The following is a 16,089-nucleotide window of genomic DNA, read 5'->3' on the forward strand; positions in this document are numbered from 1 at the left end:
ATCATTTGAACACATTATCAACATTTCTTAAAAAGTCTTATCTAAAACCAAGAAATCGACAGTTTAATAAAATAACATCCCTCAAATAGCAAATAATATCAATTCAAATAAAATAACTTAACAAAATCTGATCTCTATAAATTCCCCGAGAAAAGTCCTAAGAAAACACGTCATTGTAATAAATCATTTAATTAGAAACAATATCGAGCTTTGGTAAACAATAATGGTGTAAATCTGCTTATAGTTTCAACGTTACGATAGAGACGATCCGCGGCTCCGTGGGAAGCCAAAACATTTCGGACCAAATTATTACCAGGCCTGATATATTCAAGAGAGAAATTCTTGCACAAATAATTGGTTGTTACCCCCGATTAATTTGGCAACATAATTCATTATCAGCGTGTTCCAAGCAAATATATTTAGATTTTCTAAATTGGTCTGAAGTTTACTTCAAAACCTTACCACGGCTAGTCATAAACTAACTGTAACCAAGATGTAATTAGATCGGACGCAGAAATTAGATCGAACGCAGGAATTAGATCAAACGCCGGCGCGAGATATATGTATATATAAATACATTGAAAGCCGCGCCGGCGTTTGATCTAATTCCTGCGTTCGATCTAATTTCTGCGTTCGATCAAATTAAATCTTGGTTACAGGGTCAATTTAACATTAAGGGTCAATTTAATTCAAATATACAATAAAACAGAAAATTGATGACTATGAAGACATGAAGTGTTCATATTGAAGACTATGGAGTGTTTATATTGAAGACTATGGAGTGTTTATGGGTTATTTAACTTTGTTAGTCACATCTACAGTCACAACTTTGGTCACCATTTTGTACACGGGCGAGAGTTTACATTCTTTGTGAAATTCCTCAGCAGACTCGACGGTTTTCAGTTCTTCTCCCCACTCAGCAATAGCGCTCTGTTAATAAATTTAATTAGAATATGTTACTCCGATCAGATGGAATACCATAAAATAGTAGACAGCTAGAGTCTAGACGTACCTTAGTTCCCAAAAATTTGTGTGCCATTATATTGAGCACAATTTATTTGAGCCCGAAAAATTTGGGCAGAAAATTTGAACTCATTTGGGCGACCGAAAATTTGGGCACAAATTCTTCGAAAAATTAACGATTTTCCACTAAAATTTCAGTTAGATATTTGCCTTAGTTCATTATTATTCCTTATTATTCCAGTCATTTTGCTTTCAATTTTAAGCATGTAGGTGGTAGTCTGAGTTGTTTCGCATTATGAAATTTACGATCTGCCCATTAACTACTAAAAAATACAGTGATGATGGCACAGTACAAAATGATAAATATACAATAGTGATATTAGAAGGTTCTATTTTTCTAATTTTCTTCCAAACCTTTCGACCATCTGGTGAGGCGTCATAATGATAATTGTATGTGAAAGGGGTATGATAAGATAGGCTGAGTGTAAGTAGACTAAACTGTCTGATTGAGAGACTAAATATCACTATTGTATATCTATCATTTTGATAGATGATGATCTATCAAACTAAGCGGCACATACGCTTAGCTTTGGGGGAAACAAAGGTGTACATAATTGTGTGTAGCGAACTACTGTAAACCCGGACCAAAGGTCAAGTCTAATTTTAATTAACCAGACATATGCACCATCACATTCTTTGAACTACAGTTACGTGGAATGCTTGTTGCTTAGAAAACTAAAATTTCAAATATTATTTCACTTAGATATGAAGAAAAAGCCATCTTTCTATAGATTTCAGGGCCACAGGCCAAATGCCAAAAGTTTGGTAAGCAAAAAATTTAGCAGACGGAAAAGATTTATGCAATTAATTTGGTCTGCAAAAAATTTGGGCGAGAGGCCCGCTCAAATTTTTTGTCGCCCAAATTTTTGGGAATTAAGGTATGTCTAACGAGGTCGAAGAGAGACGCTTTAAGAAGATGTGTTTTAACTTTTGTGTCCATCGCATCAGTTCCATTGACAAAATGCATATCATCATCACAAACTGATTAATTCAAATGTGGCAACTGGCAACTGGCCAATATGGCAACTGGCCAATGTGGCAACTGGCCAATATGGCAACTGGCCAATGTGGCAACTGGCCAAAACCCACCTTGGAAAGGAGCGTCATGTTAGGAACACTGCTGTCTGTTTTGGGTGCAGAGGTCTCACTAGCACTGGACTCGTCATCACTCTCATCTCCATCCTTGTTCTCATCCGATGTAGAGGAGGTGCCCTTAGGGTTACCTTCAACCTGATTTTTTTGATTTGAAACTTTTACAAATAGTACATATACAATACAGCAAAGATAAATTAAAATAAACGACATCACATCATGAGGTATTATGCTGTGTAAAAGTCGTAGACCATATTGTAGAAATACTAAAAGCATGGGTAAGTGGTACAAGTTCTGGGGGAATTAGGGAAGTAGAGGTAAGCTATAAATTAAGCTATAAAGTAAGCTATAAATTAAGCTATTAAGTTCAAGAAGAAGGGAAAAAATCAAGATTCAAGGGGCTGAGAGTTAGATTTAACAAGACGGTAATATTTTGAATTTTCGGAACTTTGATTTTTACAGAAATGGTGTTTAGTTATCTGTTCTATTGAATAGCTCTGGGAACGAGTCTGCCAATAACAAGACTCGATCAAAAGTATGATAACTGACTGTTTCCCAGCTCTACAAGGTAATTTTACACCACGTGACATGAATTCACACCACGCAGGGTTTATGTGAAGTAAACAAGAAGGTTGTTACCTGAACACTAAGTTTTCTGACGTTTCTAAAGAAAAGATTGTAGCAGAAGCTGATCATCTCACCTTTCGTCAACTTCTTCATTACCTCCGCCACCCTCTGGTCTCTGTCAAAAATGTATTCCTGGGAATTAGCCAATTAGACAGAGGTTCAGTTGATCTAGCAATCAGTCTGCCAGTCAGTCTGTCAGTACTGTAACCAGTAACAATTCACAACACTGTGTTTGGTGCCAACATTTCAGCAAGTCTAATTAAATTGCAATACCAATATAAACTGTATTAATAAAGTCTCCATATAAAGTCTTATCTCACTTTGATGAATCTGATCCCTACAAAAATAGTAGTTAACGTTGGCTCGCGTTCAGGGCGCCCGTATCTATATAATTTCATGACATTTGATGAAATGAGCCTTATCGTTTCTTCACCTAACACTGGGGGAGGGGGGGGGGGCAATCAAACAAATAAATATTTCTAATACCATACTGTAACAGACTCTGAAATATTGCTAATCGCTAATTATTTCATCATAACTCAAGTTTTAGCTATTTATAAGCCTTAAAAACAGCGATGCCCATTGATGCCCATGCCCATAATACCAAAAGTTGAGGAATAAATGAGCAATGCCCCCCCCCCCCCCCCCCCCCCCCACATCACGAAGACCTTAACTATGCAGTAGATACGTTCATAATCCAGTATGTTGCCTTCAGTTTGGGCCTCAATCTTTCTCCTATGCTCTTATACTCTACGCAGAATGAGAAAATTATCCGTTTGCAATGATAGAATTATGGCCGCAAAACTTTGGTAATTGAATTTTAACATAATGATTATTTCATAGTCTGTCACAAATATCTGAGGACATGGAGAAGGTATAGTAGTAGTAGTATGGGAGTAGTATATTATAGTCTGTCAATACTTATTTATAGTGGTACTCCTCTGTACACGTGTAAGTACATTTCTGAACCCGACTTAAGTGCGTTTTTGTAATTAAGTCTCAAACTTGAAACAAAATAAATTAACTTTGGGAAATACATAAGTTGAGTTTCAGAAACACTTTTACGAATTCTACTTAAGTCGACCATATACTTAAGTGCCACTTAAACGTTTTTTCGGAAAGGACCCCCTGGACCACGATACTTAAGACAATGAGAATGAAAAGTAATGTTTTAGGAATGTTGCAAGGACTTTAGAAATTAATATTATTTTAGAAATTAATATCATTTTAGAAATTAAATCTTATTTTAGGCGGTCTATTATACCGCCTAAGATCTCTGTCGTTCTTTAACTGTCGTTTAATAACAGTCGCTATTCTTATGATACATATAAAACACTTACATCAATCTTATTGCTACATCTATGATTATGATAATCTTATGACACCGTGTGTAGGATACCTGTATGAGGATTTCAGCCCACATGAGATTTATCTCATCATCCATTGCAAGGGTGGGGCTGACTTTATCTTTTATCATCTCCGAAATTCTGTCCTCAAAACTCTTCTCATCCATCGCATCTGTAAAAATACAGTTGAAAATACATAACGTTAGTGATAATCGATTTTATTAAGTTCGAAGTGCATGCAGTCTTACAAAGTGTTTTCCATTTATTAAAGTCTTTTGGTTGAAAGGGGAGAACAATTTATCAGTGGAAAAGTAGATAAGTTTCTTGATACTTGACGAAATACATGGGTTATCTGACCACGCACAAGCACCAATGACTATCGTCCATAATGACCGTTTTCAGGGAAATTATCGGTAAATCATAAATGTTTGCAAAAAGACATTTTTTGTTCACTCTTTTCAGCGATTATACACTATATACAAATTTGCTTTTAGCGCTTACATTCTTTTGCTTGTATCATTTATTTAATTCTTCTTATATCATAAAGAATCTAATGATTATCTTATACTACAGATATATTATTAAAACTAACTCAAGTATTGAGTGAACCAAGATAGGAAGGTCTCCAGGTAGATGTTAGCTTCTTTAGCGCTAAACTTGTTCGCTTGTGTGTGGACCGCTAGAGAGAATCCTGTCATTCCAAAAGTCAGATGATTTTCCAGCTCCACACTGTACCTAATAGGAATGATCGATGAATAATCCAGGGAGGTTGTGTAAAAAAGAAGTAATTAGTAACTGCAGTTAGCGACGGTATTATAGTAGGTACAAGTACGTTACTCCTCAGTGCGCTGCCAGCGTTTTACAAAGTCCAACGCGCATACACATAGTGGTGACAATGGAAAAAGTTAACTTTCAGCAATGCGCGCTACAAAACCTAAAATATTGGCGTGTGACGGTTGCCAACATTACATGTAGCCCATTAAAAACTGTGGTTACTGATGAGCAATGATTTTAAGCTCTTAATTCTTAGCTTACCCCATCTGCAATCTTGTTCGCAGCTGATTGAAGAAGGGTTCAGTCATAAGGCCCTGAAAAAAAATGTTGGAATAAAATACTTGGAGTAAACTTGAATCATCAAAAAGCTTCAGAAATGAGCAATCAACACCTATTTCCACTACCAACAGAAAAGCAAACAAGCAAAAACTCGGAAGTTTAGATCAAACCTCCAAAACTGCAAGAATAACACCGTCCCTGAAGGACACAACATCGTGCTGATAGTAGTTAACTACAACTGTGTTAACATCCTCTGGATTGTTGTTCTTTATCCTGTGCACGTGTCTTCCTAACGGGAACTGTGGATATTGTTATCAGCTAAGTAACAGTATAAATAAGAACATTTTATAGTTTAAACTTAACATTATTGTAGAATTCATAATAATAATCTAGCTTATTAGTTGTTAGTGTCTGGCAGGTCAGCTGGTTTTATTGATAAGTTATTCAAAATGTGATTTTTCAACTGATTAGCTTCTCATATTTTGGTTGGTGAGCTCGTGAGGGTGTGTGGGCCAAACGACCACCCCGCTACCCCCGCTACCCCCGCTCAGTGGCGTAACGAAAGGCCCCGTGTGGGACAATTTCGAAAAACTTAACTACGGTACTAGCAAAACTGCGTGTTTTGCTCTAGAATCGAGTGCTCAAGGGTGGGTTTGAGAAACACTTAAAACCTCTGTGTAATTTGATGTGAAGTATGTTTGAGATGTATCCACATTTTCACGCCAAATCAATGAACCCCTGGCACTGCTTGTTAATGCTTAACGCCTGTCTCTCATTTGCAACAATCTGTTAAAATATTTGTCGAAAATGCTTAAAAATCTCCGATTTTTAAGTGGTCTTTAAGCACTTTTGTCAGAAAACGGTAGTTATATTGTTGCACCTAGAGTTTATTGCAAGTTCCATTGTCGCACAATTAAATTGGTAAACAGTAAGAATTCAATTAATCAAGATGTGTGGATAACGCGATTTTGAAGCAAAATTGTGCAGTTTTGATGCATCCGTTCCAAATTCCCCTGAGTCAGTCGAGGAAGCTCTCGCTAAATGTACCCACAACCAGCCTCTGAAAGTTGACTCTTTTAGAGCAATAAATAATTTGTAAACGAAAAGTTGTCAATCTAATCTTTCTAAGAGCGTTAATGGAATCATTTGATTTACTCTGATGAAACCAGTGCGATTAAAACTGTCTTGTAATTTGCTGAGAATCCTCTCACTCAGTTTTCAGTTTTATGATAGATATCTACTAGCATAGTCGTCGTTCTCAACCATTTAACCAATTTTTGCATATGTTATGTTAAAGGAAATGACACGTGTCGTTCAGTGTCGTCACACTATTTTCAGAGGAAATGATTAAGGGGAAGTCACTTGCCGGGGAAGTGGTAAACTGACTAGCTAAACAGTTTAGTTCAGTTATACTGATGTAATACTGATGTTATTTTATTGCGCTTAATGTATTTCTCTAGTTTTGTAACGTTTTCAGTTTGTCCTCAGGCCACGGAGATAAGATAGTATATTCTCCAATTTATAGGGACAAAAGGCCATACTGATGTAGAAATTGGAGGACGTGCATGATAACATTGTCTAGAATGAATCTATGTGTAGCTAACGTACGTTATTTTATCTGAAACAGTGAAACTTGTTTTCGTGATAGTAGTTGGCCAACAAACTAAAACCCGTGACCGAACCTTTTAGGAGTCCTGGACCCAAACTGCCCACCTGTGCCTGCGGTGCAGCAATTCCCATATTTGGTCCATTCTTGGCCAAATCACCTCAATATGCCCAAAACCCAGATTTTGATCCGGAATCGACAAAAAATTAGTTAAGAGCAAAAAGCCGTATGCTCATATTTGGGAATACGCACCAAATTTGATAGATTTCTGCCCATAAATTGGTCAAATATCAATATTTTTAAATGACACTAACTTCATATGAAAGGTAAGCCTAAATTACAAGACCGCCAAAAATAACAAAATTGCCCATATCTCAGCTTGCGATTTTCGCTAAATTGTCTTCACTGAAAAGCCTAAGGCTTTTACATTATTTAATATTTTCATATAGTGATATGAAAATATTAAATAATGTAAAATCCTTAGGCTTTCATGTTTAGGATAAGTGTAGAATTGCACTTTGCACTCCTAACATAACTGCATAATATCATAATGTACCTCTTGATTCAAAGATCAAAAATATCAAATTTCTATTAGGACACTCACTTAGGAAGAAAGGGGGTAATTCCGATTATGATTTTAGTAATTTAAATTATGATCTATCATCACGTGTGATATTAATCCCCTAATGATATGCTTGTTGTGGACATTTTATTTTTTATTACACTATTTGTCTTTATAATTGAAGAATGGAACTAACAAACATTATCCAGAGCATTAGTACAAATCCTCTAGGAACATAAATATGAAATATAATTAGTTATACAGTATACACCAAATATTGCGAGAAACATCATCAGATGAGGCTAACGTTACATACACATACATGCTACATGAAGAGGTCTCCTCCTAGTCGTTGGAGTGGCCTGCATCACACACATCTCTTCTACGGCGTAACATGTTTGATGTTCCTCCATTCCACTCGCTTTAGAGCCAACTGTTTTACTGCATATCTGCTGATGTTATCGACACCTGTAAATTCAGCTGCATCCTCGAGTACACAGGCCATCCAGCCTTTGCGGGGTCGTCCTCTCAGTCTCTTTCCATAGTTTGGTTTCCAATCCAGTAAGAAATTGGGGAACCGCGTCTCTGGCATTCTGACAACTTAACATGTCCGTACCACCTTAGTCTAGCCGCACCGATGAAAGTTTCGATAGACTTAATTCCAGCACGCCTGAGAACTTCTTCATTGGAGACATGGAAGTACCACTTTATCTTCAAGATTCTTCTCAGGGAGGTCAGATGGAAGACATCAAACCGTTTCATCTGCTTCTTTGTTGTGTTCCACACTTCAGCTCCATATAACAGAATAGTAATAACAGCAGCCTTGTAGATACGGATCTTGGTGGGCGTTCTTATAGTTCGACTGTTCCATATCTTCCAAAGCTGATGGAACGCACCATTAGCACGCTGGATCCTGATGTCAAGATCTCGGTCAATGGTACCATCCCCACTGATGTTGGCACCAAGATAAACAAAGTTGCTGACCTGTTCAACAGGTTCTCCCTGCACTGTTAGCTTTATACTGTCTCTTTCGGTGTTAGGTCGCTGGGACGCACACTTGCTGATCGCCATGCATTGTGTCTTTTTAGCGTTGATCTTCAACCCAGCATAAGAGGTGTAATAAGCTATAAGATCAGTGGACTCTTGCAGCCCTTCTTCAGTATTGTCCATCACTGCCAGATCATCAGCGTAGTCACTATCCATGATAACTTTTTCATCTGCACCCTTTAGTTCCTTTTGCAGTACAGCACCATGACTGATTGCCTTGTGAACCTCGGCCAAAAAGATTCCAAAGTTCAGACAGAAATTAAATACAGGAGGGCCCTGGATATCACCCGGTCCAGTGCCCGAATTAATAGAGAACCAATCAGACATTTCACCATTAACCCTGACAGCACTCATGGTTCCGTTGAAGTATGCCTGAAAGATTCTAACATATTTCTCAGGAAGTCCATAGTGTCTCATGCTTGACCAAATAAACTCTCTTCTGATGGAATCAAACGCTGCCTTAAAATCAATGAAATTAACATAAAGTGGAATGTTAAACTCAATGCAGTTGTGAATAATGGTGCGGATGGAATAAATCTGATCAATACATGAGCGGTTCCGTCTGAACCCACACTGATTTTCCCTAAGAAGATACTCCATTCCAACATCCAGCCTCTTAAGAAGAACCATTTGAAGAACCTTAGAAGACGTTGCCCTAAGAGTTATACCCCTATTATTGCAGCAGTATGAGGTGTCTCCCTTCTTTCCGATAACCACTATAACACCTTTAAGCCAATCCTCAGGGATCACCTCTTCCTCCCATACCAGGGACAAAAGGAAATCGCGGCATGTACGGGATCGCGATTTTTCCCATTATTTGCGACAAATTTTATGTATAGTTTAATGTATAGCCTGTTAAATTTCGCGGTATCGCGATTTTTTGCCAAAATAATCGCGAAATCCTTTTGTCCCTGTCCCATACCTTTTTAAACAGTAGCTCTAGTTGGCCAACAAGAGCACTTCCACCATACTTAAGTTGTTCATTAGTTATCTCATCAACCCCTGCACTTTTGCAGTTCTTCAGTTTCTTTAGAGCATAACTAATCTCATCTCTAACGTTACATAAGATTACTTTATTGTATTATATCGTTTGTTTTGTAATTATGAAACAATAATACGTGATATTTCTTATTATTTCATATATTTCTTATTATTTCATATTATTTCTTATTATTTCATAACGCCCCCTCAGTTAAGGCGCAAGATGACAGTTAGTGTAAATAGCACTGTCTCCTTCTGCCAACTAGCGCTAGTTAGCACTACGAAATTGGGGTTTGCGGGATTTTTCGTAAACTGACATAGATAGCGTTCTCTGGCGCAGGATAACTGATGTTTACTAGCACTAGCTACTTACTAGCACTAGCTTAACTAATATGGTCGCCTTTCATCCGCGAAGTGTTTACGTTTTTGACGTCGCGTGATTCGTGGAATCGGGACTACGAGCCATACATAGCTATAGACTTATTAATTACGAATTTAATTTCGTGTTATCGCTAGAGGGTGTTCACAATTACAATTTAATATGATCGTATAAAAGGTTGTGTTATGTATGGCTGAATAACGGTAGCTAGCTGTCACGTTTATCGCAAAAGGACCACAATCCCATCCCACATGTTATCATGATCAGAATATGCTCGATAATGGAAGTAGCAGTAACAAATACCACCTGTCCAGTAGATATTTTAAATTTGCATCGGCACATTTTCTGTCAAATCAAATCTGTCGGCCTTCAGGTAAAATAATAACTCCGAGGGAGACGACCCGCACCCATGTTATATGCGTTATCAAAACCTTCCTCATGTTTTTTCTTGATAGTCATATTTCTGTGGTTTCGCTGTTACAGGCGTGGTGAAGTTAAGGGGCACAGATATTGATCAAATAGGGCTTTTTTGTTAATGAAATTGCTTTCTTGGTGGGTTTTCCTGAACCCCGGACAATCTATTATATATGTGATGGTACCTTTACTGTTTACCTGTATTTTACTATTGGACCACCCAAACCTACAATATTTATGCACCGTTTCGCATCAATGTGTGAATATTTGAGGCATGCTACTGGCAACCCTCCCATATTCACGCAAGTAAGAGACATTTCTACCCTATGGGAAATAGAGCACCCCTTTAATATTGTGATATTCTGATAGGATATGCGTTGTTTCATCCGCCCATTAATAAAGATTAAAGACCTTTCCCGTTTCCAACCAAAACCTTTAACTCAATAATAAGGGCACTATAAATAGTAGCAATAGTAGCAGTAGTACTATAGTAAATATTATAGCACTATAATACATAATAACCAAAGTGTCCTTACTCCTTAATCTGTAAGTTTTGTCTTTGTTTTTAATAATTTTCGCAATTAGAGTCCTAATAATTGAACTATTAGAGTCTTTGCTTCAAAATTTGGTGAGATATTATAATAATATACTCTTATCATTGTTTATACTGACATCAAAATATTTAAGTAAGTATGATAAGAATAGCGAGAGCTCTTATTGATGTGCAAGCTATTACATGATATATGTCGCATATTCTATTATAGCTATTATATGATATATTTTAATACTTTCAACACTACTATATAACAAATAATTTGAGGAAACGATGTAACAGAGTCGATATATTTTAATGTTGCCATGGGGTGGCAAGTCCCCATACATCGCAGTCCGGTAGTTTCATTGCGTCTTAATATGTCGCATATTCTGTCGTAATATTATTCAGTAGTACTTCTAATTGCTGTCATTAGCCCTAACTCCCTAATCTATTGCGTTAATTTATATTGTTTGTACAGCTGTTAGGAAAAACTCGGGCTTCACCTCTAACTTGAAGTGTGTTGTCTGTGAGGACAGTTCGAGTTATTTGTAGATAATTGCAGGTCATAATCAGACATTGTCTCAACAATATTCACAGTGATTTTCAATTTCATTAGCTTAATAATAATATAAAGCCACACGATTTTAGGAATTTGAATTCCATAAAGCCATAAAACATAACTTTTCTTTTTAGCAGATTTTACGATAGTTTGTAGATAAGTGCTTTGGACGTTGCCATTTTAAAGCTTACATTTTTGATATGAGTTTCAATTCATCAAGTTTAACTGTTTAGTTACTGTTTATTCATTCTGTTACTGTTTATTCATGAAACTGTCCACTGGGCCATTAGTGATGTTGAACACGTGACAGCACGTGACAACACGTGACAACACGTGACAGCAATTAAACGCGTTAAGTCGCTAATTCATTCATTAAGCGGGTTAGCCCATCCTTTGATCCTTCCGGTCACAATCGGATGGCAATATTGAAGTGGTAATTTAGATAGATTTAATTAAGATATTCAATAAAATTTAAATATTTATTTCATGCTTGATGCTTAGTACAGAACAATTACTTACTTGAATTGATGCAGAATTATCTCAGTCTAGTGGCAGATTTTCAGTTCTAACGTCGACAGTGCGTCATTACCGTGACGTCACTGTGCGTCATTACCAAGTTGCTTAATTTAAAACAATACGAGAAATTGGTTCTGTTGTACGGATAATATATCCTTCCACTTCTCAGGACTGATTTAAATGACCTTTTTGAACACAAACAAGAAAACAAACACTAACTCTCAATTGCAAGGATCACCATGAAAGTAAACAGTTTGTAGTTGAGATATAAACATCAAGCGGCTTCACCCCACGATCATTTCACTCGACTAAAGCTGTTTTAAAATACTTTTCATTGTGGCCACGTGACACGTCACATGACACGTTACCGTATTGTCACGTGACACGTTACTGTATTGTCACGTGACACGTTACCGTATTGTCACGTGACACGTTACCGTATTGTCACGTGACACGTTACCGTATTGTGTTTTCCACTATTAGACCTTTTCCGTGGCGTCTTTATTTGTTCCACATGTACCTAAAATTCATTTCATTCTATTGTCACCGAGTCTACTTTATCAATATTAGTCTGTAAAACTGTCTTTGAATATCCGCCCAATCCGTGCTTGTCTTAAACACTGTAGTAATGCAGTCCAGGCATTGTTCAGTTTTGTAAATTTCGTCGTGAATTGTTGAACCAGCTTTATCATCGTATGTTGGACATATGATTTCGCCAGTAAATGTTGGACAATATGATTTCATATTGCTTTATCATCGTATGTTGGACATATGATTTCATATATGTTGGACAATATGATTTCGCCAGTAAATACTGTTCTCACTCGAGTCTATTTACAAAAAACTTAATATTTAGTTTCGTCAGTTTTAACATAAGACTCTAAAACGCGGGACGACTTAAGCGAAACTGTATTGAGTGCAAAAATTATAAATTACTTAGGTGCTTATTTTTAAAGTCTTGTAAAGATAACTTAAGTTAAAAACCACCGAATCTTAAGAAATTACGCTATATTACAAGTGAAACTAAGTTAAAAGTGAACTTTACCTTATAAACGCGCCAAAGTGAAAGTGAAACTAAGCTAAAAGTGAAAGTGAAACTAAGTTAAAAGTTACCTTGTAAACTCTCTCCTGTCTGAACTGGTCCTCCTTCATAACATCCTTGGTAAGTCCGAGTTTCTTACTAAAACACTTTATGTAGTCCTCAACTTCCTGTGACGTCATATTGCCACTGCAGAACACTTCCAGGTAGAAACCTCCCATACTTCCTATCTCGTGGTGCTGAGAGAAAGAGCGGTTTACCTTATAGTGAAAGTGAAACTAAGCTAAAAGTGAAAGGATTACACAGGATTTACACAGGATTAGAATTAGGATTGGTGTGCTTGGTGTATTTTAATAGTTTTCATTACTTTTGTTATTTAAATCTAATTTTACTTTTGTAAGTTGCAAATATGTGACAATGAAAAGATCGTTCGTCTTGAAAATTGTGAAGATTGAAAGCAGGGTATTATCTTTGAAACAACAGTTTGAAGTATAAGTTTTGGTGAAGAATTATCAATGAAAATGACTCTGTCACATGGCACACGTACTCCGACAAAATCGCAATGATCTCGGATTAAACCATCTCCATGACAACGAACGGTATTAGTTACATCGCACAGTTACGATTACCGTTAGCTGAAATCGGACAAGTCAGTCTATGAGACTGTTTGACTTGATTTTATTGATCTAGCAGACCATTTGCTTTCATTTCCGGGCCCCTCTTTGTTTGCAATCAATGACCAGCACATGTACGCAAGGTTTAGATCTCATTAATCCTGAAAGCTTAGTGACTAAATTAAAAGGAAGGTTCTAAGTGGAGGTGTTTGTAAGCACTTATATTGATATATGAGATTAACGTGAAGGTTTATCAATACTCCTCGCTTCTCAGTTATCAGCTTCTAGGATTAACTTTACCACCTCATAAATGACCCCGTACTGTTTTCAGCGGTTGGGTCTGAACTTCAGATCCTGAAAGCTGTACAGTAAAACCCCCATTTACCGCGCCCCATTTACCGCGCCCCATTTACCGCAAATCCCAATTTACCGCAAATCCCAATTTACCACGACTGTTTCCGTTCCCCAAACTCCGTGGTAAATCAGGGTTTCACTGTATATTGTATGTAAATTGTATATTTCATATTTATACGATCAATATTTTCGTTGGTTTCAAATTAATAATTTGTTCGTGGAAGGGATATATTTTTGACGCAGTACAGATCTTCCCCCTCAACTTTGTGACATCCATGAAAAAGTATGTGTTATTTTAGTGACATTACGCCTGCATCTGTTCAATAGACACTTTACAATTAAAAACAGGGTAACGACCAGAGCAAATTGTAATTTCCAGCTGAATACGGGGCTGTCTTAAATTAATTGAAGATCTGAAGTGACGCTTGAAATTGGACCCACCTGAGTCCAGTCTATCATTGAGCACTAGCTTGAAATACTTGAGCATTAGCTTGGCGGTGACTGGTGAACAAGAAGTTACGTAGTTTTCAGGTCTTCATGATCACCATCAATCTTAAGATTCACCACTGGATTATATTGGGGCGACTGCGGCTTAATACCATCATAACTGACTTATCGACTTCATACTTAACATCAGCTAACGCTCCCCACAATTGAACATTAGCTACAGACTAACGGACTAACAGACTAACAGACTAACGGACTAACGGACTAACGGACTAAGTCATAGTGACTATTATTTAGTGGTTATAAGAGTAGCAGCTGATGGCAGGTCTTTATATTGTTAGCGATATAATAAAGGAAACCTCTCTTCAGTTGTTACACCTCTCTTCAGTTGTTACGCTTCTCTTCAGTTGTTACGCTTTCTTCAGTTGTTACGCCTCTCTTCAGTTGTTACGCCTCTCTTCAGTTGTTACGCCTCTCTTCAGTTGTTACGCTTCTCTTCAGTTGTTACGCTTCTCTTCAGTTGTTACGCCTCTCTTCAGTTGCTACGCTTCTCTTCAGTTGTTACGCTTCTCTTCAGGTGTTACGCTTTCTTTAGTTGTTACGCCTCTCTTCAGTTGTTACGCTTCTCTTCAGTTGTTACACCTCTCTTCAGTTGTTACGCCTCTTTTCAGTTGTTACGCCTCTCTTCAGTTGTTACAGTTTCCCAACTTGTTATATCATGTTGGATTGACAGTAAGCTTATTAAACTTGTTGTCGGTTTATTCCTAGTTGAGAACTATCAAAGTTTGACAGTTAAGTATAGTTAAGTACTTTTGGCATTACCTGGTCGAGATCATACAAGTTGTTCTGGTGCGGAACGTTTGAAGCATGATAACAGGTTCTACAAGATATTCTCATGGACGTGCGTATATTGATTAAATGTTTATAATTTATAAACGCCTCTTATAGTCATAGTGATAATAATGGGTGCTCTCTGTACAAGATGCCTTGTTTCAAGACTCACATTGAACCAATTTTTTCAGTCTATTCTCGCCTACCAGTACCACTTGAGAATTCAGCACGATTTAAAGATAAACGGCCTGTAAGTTGTAACTTTCTTTGATGTTTTGATATTGTAGAGACTTTAATCTAAGGCGCTGAGACTATTATAATATATAATATACATTATATGCATATTAATATATATTATATTATCAAGAATAAAACTTTTGATAAAATATGTTCTTCATAGTCACGTCATTTAAATTCTGGGAATTGATTTTTGGTTACAATTAAATGCGCATTTGATTTTAGAGCATCGTTACATCACTTTAACCAGGAAACCACCTCCGAGTTTGCCTAGAGGTCGTTACAGGGAGAGAGGGAGAGTATTATTGACTTTGTTTGGTTGTGTGTGTTGTTGCATATCTGTTCTCATCTATAAATATCCTGCAACGACGACCTATAAATATCATAGCTCTCACGTGGTATAAAATGCTAGACGACCCGGAGTTGATCCCTGAGTTGGTTTATTGAGGTTTTATTGGTTTAAATCCGTCAGATATACTAGCAGAGCTACCTATTTTAGCTTGATCCCTGAGGTTCTCCGTAAAGACTGTCTGAGACATGTTGCTGGTTGTTTGATGAATATTATTCCGGTTCATGACATTAACGAATGAGCAGAAATGTGATTTGATTCAGACGTTTTATTTTTACCAGCGTTAAATCCACCATTTCGTTGAGGGAATAATTTGCCGTATATCTTTTGCATTAAACTTGTAATTTTAAAACAAATTTGAGAAACGTTGGTTCTAGATAAAAACTGAGCTATTTACTATTAACTGTTACCCCGATACCGTAATGCAAGTAGAAAGATTCCGAAGGGGGCACCATTTGTTTTGACAGGTTGCATATTT

The 16,089-nt window shown here is 37.0% G+C and overlaps 1 protein-coding gene across 1 annotated transcript in view; it reads right to left on the minus strand.

The window, feature by feature from the left end:
* LOC134817483 (nardilysin-like) overlaps window positions 1–16,089 on the minus strand; it is a 69,423-nt gene continuing 53,334 nt past the window's right edge. The window contains exons 20-27 of the mRNA XM_063826624.1: window positions 12,854–13,018; window positions 5,312–5,440; window positions 5,124–5,176; window positions 4,681–4,823; window positions 4,142–4,260; window positions 2,755–2,874; window positions 2,113–2,253; window positions 1–930 (exon numbers count right to left, since the gene is read on the minus strand). Coding sequence (XP_063682694.1) covers window positions 793–930; window positions 2,113–2,253; window positions 2,755–2,874; window positions 4,142–4,260; window positions 4,681–4,823; window positions 5,124–5,176; window positions 5,312–5,440; window positions 12,854–13,018 — 1,008 coding nt within the window. The 3' untranslated portion in view covers window positions 1–792. The remainder of the gene's footprint in view (window positions 931–2,112; window positions 2,254–2,754; window positions 2,875–4,141; window positions 4,261–4,680; window positions 4,824–5,123; window positions 5,177–5,311; window positions 5,441–12,853; window positions 13,019–16,089) is intronic.

Source organism: Bolinopsis microptera, chromosome 6 (genome assembly GCF_026151205.1).
Source record: "Bolinopsis microptera isolate Bmic1 chromosome 6, MBARI_Bmic_1.0, whole genome shotgun sequence".
Lineage (NCBI taxonomy): Eukaryota > Metazoa > Ctenophora > Tentaculata > Lobata > Bolinopsidae > Bolinopsis > Bolinopsis microptera.